The sequence below is a fragment of the Periophthalmus magnuspinnatus genome, chromosome 6, assembly GCF_009829125.3.
Source record: "Periophthalmus magnuspinnatus isolate fPerMag1 chromosome 6, fPerMag1.2.pri, whole genome shotgun sequence".
Taxonomy (NCBI): domain Eukaryota; kingdom Metazoa; phylum Chordata; class Actinopteri; order Gobiiformes; family Gobiidae; genus Periophthalmus; species Periophthalmus magnuspinnatus.
Genome location: NC_047131.1, coordinates 9,417,664 through 9,433,438, shown reverse-complemented (window position 1 = coordinate 9,433,438; position 15,775 = coordinate 9,417,664). Strand labels below are relative to the sequence as shown.

General features: G+C 45.6%; 1 protein-coding gene across 1 annotated transcript; it reads right to left on the bottom strand.

Moving 5' to 3' along the window:
* Positions 1-244: 244 nt before the first annotated feature.
* mgat4c (mgat4 family member C) lies at positions 245-10,962 on the bottom strand. The gene is made up of 3 exons (XM_033968749.2): positions 10,834-10,962; positions 6,468-6,615; positions 245-1,505 (listed from the first exon to the last, which is right to left on the bottom strand). Exons 1-3 carry the CDS (start codon positions 10,960-10,962, stop codon positions 349-351), a joined length of 1,434 nt encoding a protein of 477 aa, XP_033824640.1. The 3' UTR covers positions 245-348.
* Between the last annotated feature and the right edge of the window lie 4,813 nt (positions 10,963-15,775).

Here is a 15,775-nt window from a genome sequence, read left to right as displayed (position 1 = left end):
TATTAAAGGTGCATTACGTAACATTTCTGGCTGAGAGTATGCCGCCTGCTCGTCTCCGTTCAATTCGTGTGCATCGTTCAGTATATTTATCTTGTATTTATTTCATTAGTGGTGATTTTATTGCTCATAAAAAAGTGTGAGTGTGGTCGCCTCTCCACAGATCTGGCTTAGTAGCCTGGCCTAGTAGTGGCGCCACCTACTTGTCTGCATGGAGAGGTTTATTAGTGCTATACTGTGAAACATTCAAGGCAAATCAAAAACATCTCCATGGAGACAGAAAGGTGGCACATTTTACCTTACGCCAGAAAAGTTCCGCAGTGCAGCTTTAGGTGATATAAACGGGTGCAGTCATTGGCTCGGAGGTTGTGTCGTCCATATACTAATACTTCGAATTATAATCCATTCTTTTTGATTCGCCGTGACAACAATCCTCACGCATTCAATATCGAACGCGATTTTCCGGTCCACGTCCTGCACCTCAACGTTCCCGTTTTTAAATTCTCCGATTGTAATAAAACTGGAGCATTGTTTTCCCTTTTTAGTCCCAACCAATTTCTCGCCAACTTCCAACGCTCCGTGATGCAAGATGTCGCTCTGTCTGTCATCCGATCCTGTGGCGATTTTTATTTTACTGATTTTGATCGATTTGTTGAAAACGATCATAAAAAAATCACCCGTTGCTGGCGGTTTTCCCCAAAAATACTCGTCCACGGTGCTGTACGCTTTCGTGGCATCGTAATTCTCGAAAACGTTAATATTCGTGAATAAATTCGCTGGGGGGTTGTCAGGAATGTCGAGCGAATCCTCTTCAAAATCGTCGTCTTTTAACTTGTTTTCTGCTCCTTTGTATGATGAGTAGTATCCCATGTGTTGAAACAGCGACGGTTTGAATCGGATCACGTCTTTTTGAGCTAGCAAACCACGGAAATGTATTAGCAACCAGTCGCATGGCATTTCCTGGTAGAACATTAGCAAAAAGTGCGCTAGCCGAGGCAAATCCCGTGAGTGGTACAGTTTTCCGATGTATCCCAGTTTTGAAAATTCCAGCGTTACCCAATAGGAATTTTCTCGAGATGTGATGACCTTTTTGAGCGCTGTAAGGAAATTTCTAGAACAGCGCACGTCGTCTTCCAACATCATGTAAAAGTCAGATAAGTTTGTGCAAAAGTTGAGCAGAAAAGCATAGTCAACATTTTGCTTTGAGCGGAATCGGACTCGGTCTTCCGGATCGTTGTAGTTCCGCTTGAGTCCGTCCAGGGATGGGTAGTATTCCTCGGGAGCTTGGATCACCAGTAAACGCCCGGCGATGATGTGATGAGCGAATTTCCGAGTGATTTCCTGGACCAGATATTCGCACCACACCAAATCGAAATCGGCCAAATGCACCACCACGATGATCTCCTTCAGCTCCTCGTAGCTGGACTGGTCGAAGATGGATTTGATTGTTTCGAGAAGGTAGTTCCCGCGTTTTCGTTTGACAGAGGAGAGGCCAATCGTCAGGTATTCTGGGAATAACAAATGAAAATAGTTAGATACACAAAAACATAGAATTGTACAAAAATTACACTAAAAGATGATGCAGCCTCTGTCAATGTGAAATTAATACGAGCCCTTACACTTCCATGGGGTATTTATTGCTAACACATCACATATTTAGATCACTAGATTACTCAAACATGCATAGATGTGTTATGGAAATCTATCTACAGTGTGTTACCTGTGTTGTACTTTGTCATACAGGCTGTTGTAAGAGATGGGTGCTGGTGTGTAGCATCACCATTGAACTCTTGGTCCCATTTTCTTAACTCATCAGCTGTGTCTGAATGTCCCCCCCAGCTCTTAACCCCTCATTCGCTCCACAGCCCCGCACGCTTTAGTGGACTCTATAGAGCCTCATTCACAGAGAGATACAGACACACAGATCACTACTTTCTACTGTCTGGTTGAAAAAAGTCTAAAGGCTAAACTTGATTTGTGTTGTAAATAATGATCAGATTGGACCGGCACAAGTCTTTATGGACTAATAATAATCATACAAGTTTTTTCAAGCTGGATATCATGTAAACGGACGAGATTTTTAAATTTTTTTGTCTGACATGGCTCACAACTTTATAGAGCAACAGTTTACATAAGATCAATCATAATCAGGACTAACAGTGCGATAAACCAGCGCGTCTCTCTACTACATTCATTCATACCGTGTCCAGTTAAAGACCTGTCTCTCTCCACTGTTGTTTTTCCGAGTCTCACATGTGGTCTATATTGATCACTAATGACCTTTGATGCCCACTACTTTTCAAGGTGCATTGTGGGAAAGTTTTGCACTACTTTTTCAACTGGTCATTTGGACACCACGAAATATGGCATGAGCACACAGCCTTAGTCTCAATATCTTAATGGCTGGACCACATTTTAACCATTTGACGTCAGGGTCCAGCTCCTTTGTCCACTGTCTGATGAACATTACACACCAGCTGTTTATCCTGTCAAAGGAATAAACTGTACACTAAACTGGTTCTGTGGTTCATGTCGTTCTTATCTGTGTGGTATAAATATACTGTATGAACTGACACTGACACAAACACTCAGGGACAGGTGGCTCTTTACAATTATGTGCTCCAATAAATCAGACTCTTTGATTCAAGACTTCTCAGTTCATTTTATTCTTTAATTGTTTGCTCGTACAAATTCCAGGACAGATGATGTAAAACCTCCTCAGGCATGTTTTTGATGAGAGAACACTAAAACATGGTAGAAAGCTCCAAAAAGGTGATTGTGCAGAATACCCCCACTTTAAATGAAAAATGTCAAAATGGTGACACATGTGACACTGTCCTGTTCATATAACTAACAATTTGTTCCACATTCAGAGCAACTTAAGTTACTATTGTATCCTCAGGTGTCCTGGGACAGACCGATGGAACTGTACTGCTACTACTACTACTGCTACTACTACTACTAGTATACTGCTACTACTGTAACTACAGCTACTACTACTACTCCTGCTACTATACTGCTATTCCTGCTATTATACTGCTACTACTACTACTATACTGCTACTACTGCTACTCCTGCTACTATACTGCTGCTACTACTACTACTGCTACTACTACTACTACTATACTGCTACTACTGCTACTACTACTACTACTGCTGCTACTACTACTAGTATACTGCTACTACTGTAACTACAGCTACTACTACTACTCCTGCTACTATACTGCTATTCCTGCTATTATACTGCTACTACTACTACTATACTGCTACTACTGCTACTCCTGCTACTATACTGCTACTACTACTACTACTATACTGCTACTACTGCTACTACTACTACTACTGCTGCTACTACTACTAGTATACTGCTACTACTGTAACTACAGCTACTACTACTGCTACTACTACTACTACTGCTACTACTGCTGCTACTACTGCTACGACTACTGCTACTACTACTGCTACTACTGCTGCTACTACTACTACTACTACTACTACTACTACTACTACTACTATTATACTGCTACTACTGCTACTAAGGCTACTGCTACTACTACTACACTATGTACTGACAGAGTGAATGATGACCACCAACACTCATAATGCTTTTACTACTACTACTACCTTCTACATTTGAGTCTTAGACCTGGTGTGACAATAGTAAGTATGGTGTAGTTTAAAAAGTACTTGTACTACTACACAAAGCTTAAATCGGGTGCAGTATTTGCGGTGTAGGTTGCAGCAGATGGATGGCTGTGTTTACCGTAATGTTTGTCATAAAGGCGCACCGAGGAGCACTTTGTTTTTACGGCTCACTTTGAATCCACATGTTTCTGTCTCTGAAGAGCCTTAAACTCTTCTACAGAGCAGGCTCAAAACGCTGTGAGAGGAGCCGGAATACTCACCGTGAGAGCAGGTACCACAATTCAAAGTTTTTAAATGTACTTTTATATTGAGCTAGTGAATCCAGAAGGACTCTCCTCAGAGCAACTGTGAGCTCCATAAAAACTACAGCCTGGAAATGTGTCGTCACATCTCACAGAATGTTCAGCGAGTTAAACCAATGGAGATTTTCAGATGCTAAACACTAACCTTAGCGTTCATTCAAATGTTTTCCGACTCTACAGAGTGATAGATGTATTTACCAGCAGTGACGCAGCAGTTTATCAGGCTGTTCCACGGCTCGTTTGTTTGTTTACTTTGTATTATTGTTCTGGCTAATGCAGCTCTATCACAGTCTGTAAAAAGAAGTGGACAAAGTGAATGCGACCTCACCCACAGTGTTCGGCTCCAGTCAAATACAGCTAATCGAGGCTAATGGTTATAGGGATGAACTTGGAGCCAAGGTGCATATTTGGAATTCCGACTGTGAGTATCATAGCAACCAAAGAGCCAATCCAGAGCGAGGATGTTGAAGGTAACGCCTCTTCTCACCTGCACCACTGGTTTAGTACGGAGCAATTTATTTTTGTTATTTGCAATTTAGATTTCAATAGTAACAGCTTTTACACAGAATAAGACCACATGGAGACACAGGGAGGGCATCTGACACACAGGGGCATTTCAGAACATGTTTGTAGAGGTCCAAACTACAGGATTAGCAGCTTCTACACAGAATAAGACTCTTTTGTTTGCAGAGGTCTGTACTCACCTCTCCCATTAATGGCTGTTACTTTCTGTACCCACTTTTCCTTAGTAAATATCCTGTACCAATTTTTCTCCAGTTAATACTCCGTTCCTGGTGTTGAGTGTCCTCGCTAAGTATCTGTGGGTAACTTTCTGTACCCACTTTTCCCTCCAGGAAATAGCCAGCCCCCCTGACCACCAGTATTTACCCTTTTGAGACATTTTGAGGACTTAATCCTATTCAGAAGATACAACATTTTCTTTTACATTTTTTATCGCTATGGCAACGGTCCTAATTTTTTTTTAATCATTCTGAAACCCATGGATACCCACACTTCCAATCTATAACCTGTACCCACTCTCCCACAGTAGATAGTCTGTATTCTTATGTATTTAGCCTGTGCACTTCCTTGTAAGCGGCGTTCCTGCTAAGTATCTGTAGTACTCGCTCTTTCTCGTTAGTGGCGTTCCTGCTAAGTATCTGTAGTACTCGCTCTTTCTCGTTAGCGGCGTTCCTGCTAAGTATCTGTAGTACTCACTCTTTCTCGTTAGTGGCGTTCCTGCTAAGTATCTGTAGTACTCGCTCTTTCTCGTTAGCGGCGTTCCTGCTAAGTATCTGTAGTACTCACTCCTTCTCGTTAGCGGCGTTCCTACTAAGTATCTGTAGTACTCGCTCCTTCTCGTTAGCGGCGTTCCTACTAAGTATCTGTAGTACTCGCTCTTTCTCGTTAGCGGCGTTCCTGATAAGTATCTGTAGTACTCGCTCTTTCTCGTTAGCGGCGTTCCTGATAAGTATCTGTAGTACTCACTCTTTCTCGTTAGTGGCGTTCCTGCTAAGTATCTGTAGTACTCGCTCTTTCTCGTTAGCGGCGTTCCTGATAAGTATCTGTAGTACTCGCTCTTTCTCGTTAGTGGCGTTCCTACTAAGTATCTGTAGTACTCGCTCTTTCTCGTTAGCGGCGTTCCTACTAAGTATCTGTAGTACTCACTCCTTCTCGTTAGCGGCGTTCCTACTAAGTATCTGTAGTACTCACTCTTTCTCATTAGCGGCGTTCCTACTAAGTATCTGTAGTACTCACTCTTTCTCATTAGCGGCGTTCCTACTAAGTATCTGTAGTACTCACTCTTTCTCGTTAGCGGCGTTCCTACTAAGTATCTGTAGTACTCACTCCTTCTCGTTAGCGGCGTTCCTGCTAAGTATCTGTAGTACTCACTCTTTCTCATTAGTGGCGTTCCTGCTAAGTATCTGTAGTACTCACTCCTTCTCGTTAGCGGCGTTCCTGCTAAGTATCTGTAGTACTCGCTCTTTCTCGGTAGCAGCGTTCCTGCTAAGTATCTGTCATACTCGCTCTTTCTCGTTAGCGGCGTTCCTGCTAAGTATCTGTAGTACTCGCTCCTTCTCGTTAGCGGCGTTCCTGCTAAGTATCTGTAGTACTCGCTCTTTCTCGGTAGCAGCGTTCCTGCTAAGTATCTGTCATACTCGCTCTTTCTCGTTAGCGGCGTTCCTGCTAAGTATCTGTAGTACTCGCTCTTTCTCGTTAGCAGCGTTCCTACTAAGTATCTGTAGTACTCGCTCTTTCTCATTGGCGGCGTTCCTACTAAGTATCTGTAGTACTCACTCTTTCTCATTAGCGGCGTTCCTACTAAGTATCTGTAGTACTCACTCTTTCTCATTAGCGGCGTTCCTACTAAGTATCTGTAGTACTCGCTCTTTCTCATTGGCGGCGTTCCTACTAAGTATCTGTAGTACTCACTCTTTCTCGTTAGCGGCGTTCCTGCTAAGTATCTGTAGTACTCACTCCTTCTCGTTAGCGGCGTTCCTGCTAAGTATCTGTAGTACTCACTCTTTCTCGTTAGCGGCGTTCCTGCTAAGTATCTGTAGGTGACGTTGATGGAGCCGGAGAAGTTGCTGAGGTCTCTGAAGCTGTGGACGTAGCGCTCCGAGTGAGGGGAGTGAGGAGTGGTGTCCCGCAACTGACGCTTGTCCTCCTCCTGAGAACCGAGAACAATAAAACAACAGATAAACAAAAAAGTGTAGCTGACATTAAAAAAATAAATAAAAATCCGGACCCAGTTCATGGAAGACACAATATAGAAAAAAAAAATCTCTTTTTTTGGTTTTGGTTATTTCACTATTTGCTTGAGCTCCAGAACACACACTTCTCCAATACTCTGAAGATGTGAGTCTGGTCCAAGTTCAGATGGGTGTGATTGACAGGTGGATTAGCCAATCAGAGACATGCATGGTCTGTCTGTATCAAAACAAATATGGCTCCTTACGAGGAAAAAAGAAAGGAACAAAAGGCCGATTTCTGGGAATCAATGAGAGATGCACTAAACTCTGTTCATCTGAGGAAGAGAAATGTCATTTTGTTTGTAAATGATGAGTGACCAATGAGCGCCTTCATTTCACATGTATCACGGAAATAGACAAATCTGATTGGACGGTCGTGTTGTGCTAAAATGTGTCACACACAAAAAGTGTCAAAAACGCAAAAAATATCACTATAAATCCTCTTCATGGTTTAAGCTTTCTGTCATATGGTGCCATTTTGAAGACTTTGATCGTTTAAAAGATACAATATTTAGTTTTGAGTTGTTTATTTCTATGGCAACAGTCCTAGAGTTGCATCATTCTGAAACCCATGGATAGGTCTCACTTTGTCTCGCTGTAGATGCTGTGTCTTTGTCTTGAATGTTCATTAGTATTGTGGTCTTTGTGTCCAAGATACTTCACCCTAATGAGCCACTGGTCAAGGCCTCTTTAACGACTCAGAAGTATTTAGTTTATTTAAATCACTTAAAGTATAAATATTGTGCTCACATAACGAGTAAACAGACCGGGTCACTCTGTAAAAGACTCTCTGTGGGAATCTAAAACTGGCAACCAAAAAGGCAGAATTTAGTTTAAATAATTCAAGTTTAGGGAGCGGGAGAAATCTGCAGAATGTTTTTTGGCCTTGTGAACAAAAATACTTCCTCACAGTTTATTTTCAGGACTAAACTTCGACATTTAGAGACAAAAAAAACAGCAAAATCCCCAAAGAAAATCCCTCAAACGGATCAGAGGCGTTTAATAATGAACCTCACTAATCCAACGAGCTGTAAAGAGTTTGTGACTCGGACGTGTCTCGTCTGGAGCGCCTCATGTTAAATGTAATGTGTTTTATTTTTAAATCTTGATGAACGCCGACCAAACGAAACATCAGGAGGATAAAGAGCCATCAGATCTGCGAGAATAGAGACATCAGATCTATGAGAAGAGTCATGAGCCGTCAGATCTACGAGAGGAGAGCAGTCAGATCTATGAGAGGAGAGCCGTCAGATCTGCGAGAGGAGAGCAGTCAGATCTACGAGAGGAGAGTCGTCAGATCTACGAGAGGAGAGCCGTCAGATCTACGAGAGGAGAGCAGTCAGATCTACGAGAGGAGAGCCTTCAGATCTACGAGAGGAGAGCCTTCAGATCTGCGAGAGGAGAGCAGTCAGATCTACGAGAGGAGAGCCGTCAGATCTACGAGAGGAGAGCAGTCAGATCTACGAGAGGAGAGCAGTCAGATCTACGAGAGGAGAGCCTTCAGATCTACGAGAGGAGAGCAGTCAGATCTACGAGAGGAGAGCAGTCAGATCTACGAGAGGAGAGCAGTCTGATCTATGAGAGGAGAGCCGTCAGATCTGCGAGAGGAGAGCAGTCAGATCTATGAGAGCAGAGCAGTCAGATCTACGAGAGGAGAGTCGTCAGATCTACGAGAGGAGAGCAGTCAGATCTACGAGAGGAGAGCAGTCAGATCTACGAGAGGAGAGCAGTCTGATCTACGAGAGGAGAGCAGTCTGATCTACGAGAGGAGAGCAGTCTGATCTACGAGAGGAGAGCCGTCAGATCTACGAGAGGAGAGCAGTCAGATCTACGAGAGGAGAGCAGTCAGATCTACGAGAGGAGAGCCTTCAGATCTACGAGAGGAGAACCATCAGATCTACGAGAGGAGAGCAGTCTGATCTACGAGAGGAGGGCCTTCAGATCTATGAGAGGAGAACCGTCAGATCTACGAGAGGAGAGCAGTCAGATCTACGAGAGAGCAGAGCAGTCAGATCTACGAGAGGAGAGCAGTCAGATCTACGAGAGAGCAGAGCAGTCAGATCTACTGGAGGAGAGTCGTCAGATCTACGAGAGGAGAGCCGTCAGATCTACGAGAGGAGAGCAGTCAGATCTACGAGAGGAGAGCCTTTAGATCTACGAGAGGAGAGCAGTCAGATCTACGAGAGGAGAGCAGTCAGATCTACGAGAGGAGAGCCTTCAGATCTACGAGAGGAGAACCATCAGATCTACGAGAGGAGAGCCTTCAGATCTACGAGAGGAGAGCAGTCAGATCTACGAGAGGAGAGCAGTCAGATCTACGAGAGAGCAGAGCAGTCAGATCTACGAGAGGAGAGCCGTCAGATCTACGAGAGGAGAGCCGTCAGATCTACGAGAGGAGAGCAGTCAGATCTACGAGAGGAGAGCAGTCAGATCTACGAGAGGAGAGCCGTCAGATCTACGAGAGGAGAGCCGTCAGATCTACGAGAGGAGAGCCGTCAGATCTACGAGAGGAGAGCAGTCAGATCTACGAGAGAGCAGAGCAGTCAGATCTACGAGAGGAGAGCCTTCAGATCTACGAGAGGAGAACCATCAGATCTACGAGAGGAGAGCCTTCAGATCTACGAGAGGAGAGCAGTCAGATCTACGAGAGGAGAGCAGTCAGATCTACGAGAGAGCAGAGCAGTCAGATCTACGAGAGGAGAGCCGTCAGATCTACGAGAGGAGAGCCGTCAGATCTACGAGAGGAGAGCAGTCAGATCTACGAGAGGAGAGCAGTCAGATCTACGAGAGGAGAGCCGTCCAGATCTACGAGAGGAGAGCCGTCAGATCTACGAGAGGAGAGCCGTCAGATCTACGAGAGGAGAGCAGTCAGATCTACGAGAGAGCAGAGCAGTCAGATCTACGAGAGGAGAGCAGTCAGATCTACGAGAGAGCAGAGCAGTCAGATCTACGAGAGGAGAGCCGTCAGATCTACGAGAGGAGAGCCTTCAGATCTACGAGAGGAGAGCAGTCAGATCTACGAGAGGAGAGCAGTCAGATCTACGAGAGGAGAGCCTTCAGATCTACGAGAGGAGAACCATCAGATCTACGAGAGGAGAGCCGTCATATCTACGAGAGGAGAGCAGTCAGATCTACGAGAGGAGAGCCGTCAGATCTACGAGAGGAGAGCCGTCAGATCTACGAGAGGAGAGCCTTTAGATCTACGAGAGGAGAGCAGTCAGATCTACGAGAGGAGAGCAGTCAGATCTACGAGAGGAGAGCCTTCAGATCTACGAGAGGAGAGCAGTCAGATCTACGAGAGGAGAGCAGTCAGATCTACGAGAGAGCAGAGCAGTCAGATCTACGAGAGGAGAGCCGTCAGATCTACGAGAGGAGAGCCGTCAGATCTACGAGAGGAGAGCCGTCAGATCTATGAGAGGAGAGCCGTCAGATCTACGAGAGGAGAGCAGTCAGATCTACGAGAGAGCAGAGCAGTCAGATCTACGAGAGGAGAGCAGTCAGATCTACGAGAGAGCAGAGCAGTCAGATCTACGAGAGGAGAGCCGTCAGATCTACGAGAGGAGAGCCTTCAGATCTACGAGAGGAGAGCAGTCAGATCTACGAGAGGAGAGCCTTTAGATCTACGAGAGGAGAGCAGTCAGATCTACGAGAGGAGAGCCAAGACTGTACCAAGACACTGTACTGGTGAGTCACCTCTGAGGCCACAGCTGCCCTGGGACAGACTGAAGCTGTGAGACCTGCTTCACACTGCGCAGAGCTTCACTTTCTCCATTGAATCCAAATCTATCGCACACAGAACAGCAACAGTGCACTGACCAAAGACAGGGCTTACAGAGAGAGTTTGTTTCACTCTGATCTGTGTGTACTGTGTGTACTATGTGTACTAGAAGCTCCCACGCACTCACCACTTTCATACACAGAAGGTGACGTGTCTTGCCCAAGGACACAACAAATTTATGCACTGGGCAGAGTGGGAGTCAAGCTGTTGACCTTCGAGTTCACAGATGTGTGCTCTAACCTCTGCCACCTAGTACTAACAGTAGAAGTGGTAACAGTATTAACAATAGTAGAATTAGTATAAGGACTTAGCAGCACGTAGTAGTAGTAGCAGTAGCTTTAGTAATACAAGTACTCACCAGCACGTATCCGTCTTCCATGTAAAGGTTGAGGAACAGCAGGGAGGTGAGCAGAAGGCCCAGCAGGGGGAGCATGGAGCGCTTCCTCAAACAGCGCATCTTATCCACAGACTTATACAGACAACGCATGATCCACTACAGACTGCAGGGGTCTGAAAGGAGGGGGAGAGGGGGGAAGACAAAAGAGGAGGAGAAGGAGAGTGGGTTAGCTCATAGGATGATCACACTCTAACAGTCACTTTTGGACACTTTTTAACTGGTATTGATGTGAGCCCACATTTGTCCAGGTTTTGGATCAAAATATTGTCCAGAGAATACACCTTTGAAACCGTTTGTACCTTAGCATTGGGATTCATGAACCCTGGCCACCCTGGTTTTCATAAAGGCTGTCTACAAGCCTCCAGCAGAGGGCGCTATAGATGGGTAAACAGATGACGCTTGTTATGGAAAATCAAAGGAAACTTATCTCTTGCATTTACAGGTGTTTGTATTGCTCTCCTCTCCACAGATCTGGCATCTCATTTATAAAACTTTATATTGAATTCCAAAACACAAACATCTGCAAACTTGGTTACTTCTCGTCTAAGAACGGATTCTCCTCAGCCAAAGTCCTGACGCCCAAAGTCCAGTTTTGGGACATTTTCACATCAAGTAGTAGATCGCAAACGTAGTGGGAATAAAAGAAGATATATATATTTTTAGTATTAAAGGTGTTTTAATAGCATTATCTACTGTTCCTAGTCATTTTTTGGCAACTTTAGTGCAAACTAGGTAAATTTTCTGCCTCCAGTGGCGACTGCAGTTTCAAGTAGTTGGCGATATCACACATACCTGCCCTGATTACAGCTGGATGGAGGGGCGGAGTTTGAAGTGTGGATACCTGTTAGACCAATCACACTGCTCCTTATACGCCCCTCCTCCCCTTCACTCTCCCCTTTATTCCTCCAGACTCCGCCCCTCCTCCCCCTCACTCTCCCCTTTATTCCTCCAGACCCCACCCCTCCTCCCCCTCACTCTCCCCTTTAGTCCTCCAGACCCCGCCCCTCCTCCCCCTCACTCTCCCCTTTAGTCCTCCAGACCCCGCCCCTCCTCCCCCCTCACTCTCCCCTTTAGTCCTCCAGACCCCGCCCCTTCTCCCCCTTCACTCTCCCCTTTATTCCTCCAGACCCCGCCCCTTCTCCCCCCTCACTCTCCCCTTTAGTCCTCCAGACCCCGCCCCTTCTCCCCCCTCACTCTCCCCTTTAGTCCTCCAGACCCCGCCCCTTCTCCCCCCTCACTCTCCCCTTTAGTCCTCCAGACCCCGCCCCTCCTCCCCCCTCACTCTCCCCTTTATTCCTCCAGACCCCGCCCCTCCTCCCCCCTCACTCTCCCCTTTATTCCTCCAGACCCCGCCCCTCCTCCCCCCTCACTCTCCCCCTTAGTCCTCCAGACCCCGCCCCTTCTTCATATAGTGGAAAATTTCCGGCAAGGCAATAACATCACTACATAGAGAAGCAGGTGGCAGACTCTCCAATGTAAAAAGTTCCATATTACCCCTTTAAATAATTGCCTGCTGTTTACTTTTTGTCCTTCACATTCTTTTGAACTTTGCATTTTTCCCTTTTTCCCTTTTTCCCTCACCTTAAAACTCTCTCCTCTCTCTCAGCAGACCAACATTATCTGTTGTGGGGGAAGTGGAGCAGCGCTAACTCTCTCCAGCTCCCTGCGCTAACACGGGCGCTAGCTAAAAACCTCCTGGAGCTAAACAAATCCGGTTACTCTACACATCCACGGAGCCGGCGCTAAATGGGATTATTCCGCCCCAAGCCAAGGCGTGTCGAGTCTTGTGAGTTTTAAGCCATGTTATAATGCTGTTACCTCCTCAAAAACAAACCCAGAGTTGTGTTTTGTTTCATTCACACATGTTTGAGAAATCCTGCATGCTCTGATCCACATTGTGATGTCATTATGTGGTAATTTTAAAGTTGGCAGCAATTTTTAGCCTCAATTGAACTGATTTACTCTAAACTGCACTAGAGTAACTTTAAAGGCCCATATTACACTATTCTCTGATATATGTTATAATGTTTCCTCATCACAAACAGACCTGGAGTTGTGTTTTGTTTCATTCACACATGTTTAACTCACAAACCCTGCAGATTTAGGCTGAGCTCTCCTCTCTGTTCCTCCTTGTGATGTCATCAAGTGGTAATACAGGAAGTGCTCCACTGTGTTTTTAAACTCCACACACCTTCAATGGAATCATTTGGATGATTTCAGTCCTGGAAACGCCAATCTGTACTGAACTAAAGGTAAAAGGAGCTGTTAACTTGAAAGCTACCACTTCATGACATCACAAGGTGGAACAGAGCATTTTGAGCTTTGGAGATGTAGCAGACTAATGATAAAGAATTACTCAAACATGTGAATGAAACAAAACAACTCCAGGTCGGGAAGGAAGTGAGAGGAGAAGGGGCCATTATTCAGCCCCAAAATCGTGAGTGTTGTCAGACTTTAAGCCGTAAAAATTAATATGACAAGTTTGTGGAGTCGATCCTAAACTAATAATGAGAAGGTTCAACATTTGTGGGTCAGGAGTTTGTTGAGTTGTTTAAAAACAGTCTTGCAGAGCAGTGATAAAAGCTTTGTGACTTTTCTTGTCGTTCACTGTCCCTGTCTGACCCCCTGTGGCCCACAGGAGGCGCTGTGTCTCAGGGGAAATATTTGTTTGTGGAATGTTTGGACTTGTGTTTAGTCCTCGGAGAGAATCCACCAGCGGCACCCAAGGGACCTCCTGTCTCCCACTACACCCCTCTCTCTCTCTCTCTCCATTTCCTCCTGGGATCTCTCTCTGTCTCTCTCTCTATCCCCAACCATGCGCTCTTTCTCTCTTTTTACTTCTCCTCTCTCTCTTCCTATTTTGTCCTTGTATCTCTCCCTTACTTAACCCTCTTTCACTCTCACCTCCATCTCTCTCACTCTTTCCTCTCTCCCTCCATTGCGGCCTCTCCTTCCCTTGTCCCTCTTCTCTCCTCCTATCCCTCTTTCCTCCCTCCCTCCTTCCCTTGCTCCTCTTCTCCCTTTCTGTAAATCCGCTCATCTCTCCCTCCTTCCTTCTCTCCTCCCCCTCTCTCTCTTCTCTTCCTCCATCTCTCTTGCTTCTCTTTCTTTGTCCTTCCCTACACGTTTCCTTCTTCTGTCCTCCCCCCTCTCCTTCCCCTCTTTCTCTCACTCCCCCTCTCACCATTTCTCTCTCTAGGCTCTCTTGTTCTCTCCCTCCCTTTCTTTCTCTCTTATCTCCCCTCTCCTCCAGTTCCTTTCTCTCCCTTTCTCTCCTCTTCTCTCATCTCCACTCTCTCTCTCCTCCCTCTCTTTTTCTCTCCCTCCTCCCTATCTCTCTTTACCCGCTCTGTTCCTCTTTCTCTCCTCCCTCTCTCTTTCTCTCCGTCCTGTTAGCAAACACTCCCAAATAACCTTTTTAACAAACATGTTCAAATCTCCACTTTTCATTTGCGTCCTTCAAAACGACGCTCTCTCCGTTTTAATGGAAAAACCTGGATGAAAAAGAAGAGGAGGAGCACTTTGTGAAAGAGAGAGAGAATAGAGAGAGGGATTTATAATAAACGTGTGAACCAATTCTACCACATTTCATCTGCTTATCGGCTTTTCAATTATTTCCCACGGGAGAAATGAGAGAGAGAGAAGAGGAGAGATAGAGAGAGAGAGGAAGAGGGCGAGAGAGAGCGGAGGAAGAGGGAGAGAAAGAGAGGAGAGGAGAGAGAGGAAGAAGAGGGACAGAGTAAGAACAGGGAGAGAGAGAGAGAGAGAGAGAGAGAGAGAGGAAGAGGAAGAAGAGGGGAGAGGGGGAGAAAGAGAGGAGAGATAGTGAGAGGAAGAAGAGAGAGAGGGAGAGAGGAAGAAGAGGGAGAGAGAGTAGAGGAGAGATAGTGAGAGAGGAAGAAGAGGGAGAGAGAGCAGAGGAGAGATAGTGAGAGAGGAGGAAGAGGGAGAGAGAGAGACGAGAGGAGAGATAGTGAGAAAGGAAGAAGAGGGAAAGAGAGAGAGGAGGGAGAGGAGAGATAGTGAGAGAGGAAGAAGAGAAAGACAAAAGGGAGAGAGGAAAGATAGTGAGCGAGGAAGGAGAAGGAGAAAGAGAGGAGGGAGAGAGGCGACATAGTGAGAGACAAAGAAGAGGGAGAGAGAGGGGAGATAGTGAGAGAGGAAGACGAGGGAGAGAGAGAGAGAAGATGGAGAGAGAGAGAGGGAGAGGAGGGAGAGAGAGCGAGAGAGAAAAATGAAGAAGAGTGAGAAAGAGAGGGAGAGGCAGAGAGAAGAGAGAGATAGTTAGAAAGGAAGAAGAGGAGAGAGAGGAGAAAGAGAGCAGAGCGAGAAAGGAGAGGAACAGGTGAGGGAGACAGAGAGAGGAAGGGAGTGAGAGACATGGAGACAGAAAGAGGAAAGAGCTATATAGAGAAGAGGGAGAAAAAGAATAAAGAAAGGGGGATGAGAGAGAGGAGAGAATGACAGAAGGAGTGAGAAGGAAGAACACGGTAGAGCTAGGGAACTAGAAAGGGGGAACAGAAGGGGAGAGAGAGGCCAGAGGAAGAGAGAAAGAGACACAGGGAGGGAGAGAAGGAAAAGGAAAGAGACGAGGGGAGAGGAAAAGAGGAGAGGGAGGGACAAGAAGAGATAGATAAGGAAGAAAAGAAAGAGGGAGAGAGGTGGAAACACTGATAGAGAAAGATTGGAGTGAGAGAAAGAGGGAAAGGTACAGTCTAAAAGAAGATATATATATATATATATATATATATATATATATATATATAGAGAGAGAGAGAGAGAGAGAGAGAGAGAGAGAGAGAGAGAGAGAGAGAGAGAGAGAGAGAGAGAGAGAGTGGGATGGGTGGGGAAAAAGAGGAAGAGAAAAAGAGAGAATGGAATGAAAGAGAGAGGGAGAGATAGG

Excerpts from the sequence above, each read along its gene's own strand:
- mgat4c (XM_033968749.2), bottom strand. The coding sequence starts at position 10,962 with ATGCGTTGTCTGTATAAGTCTGTGGATAAGATGCGCTGTTTGAGGAAG. Across the intron at positions 6,616-10,833 it reads TGGAAGACGGATACGTGCTG|GAGGAGGACAAGCGTCAGTT; the intron begins GTGAGTACTTGT and ends CTCGGTTCTCAG. Across the intron at positions 1,506-6,467 it reads AACGCCGCTAACGAGAAAGA|AATACCTGACGATTGGCCTC; the intron begins GTGAGTACTACA and ends TGTTATTCCCAG.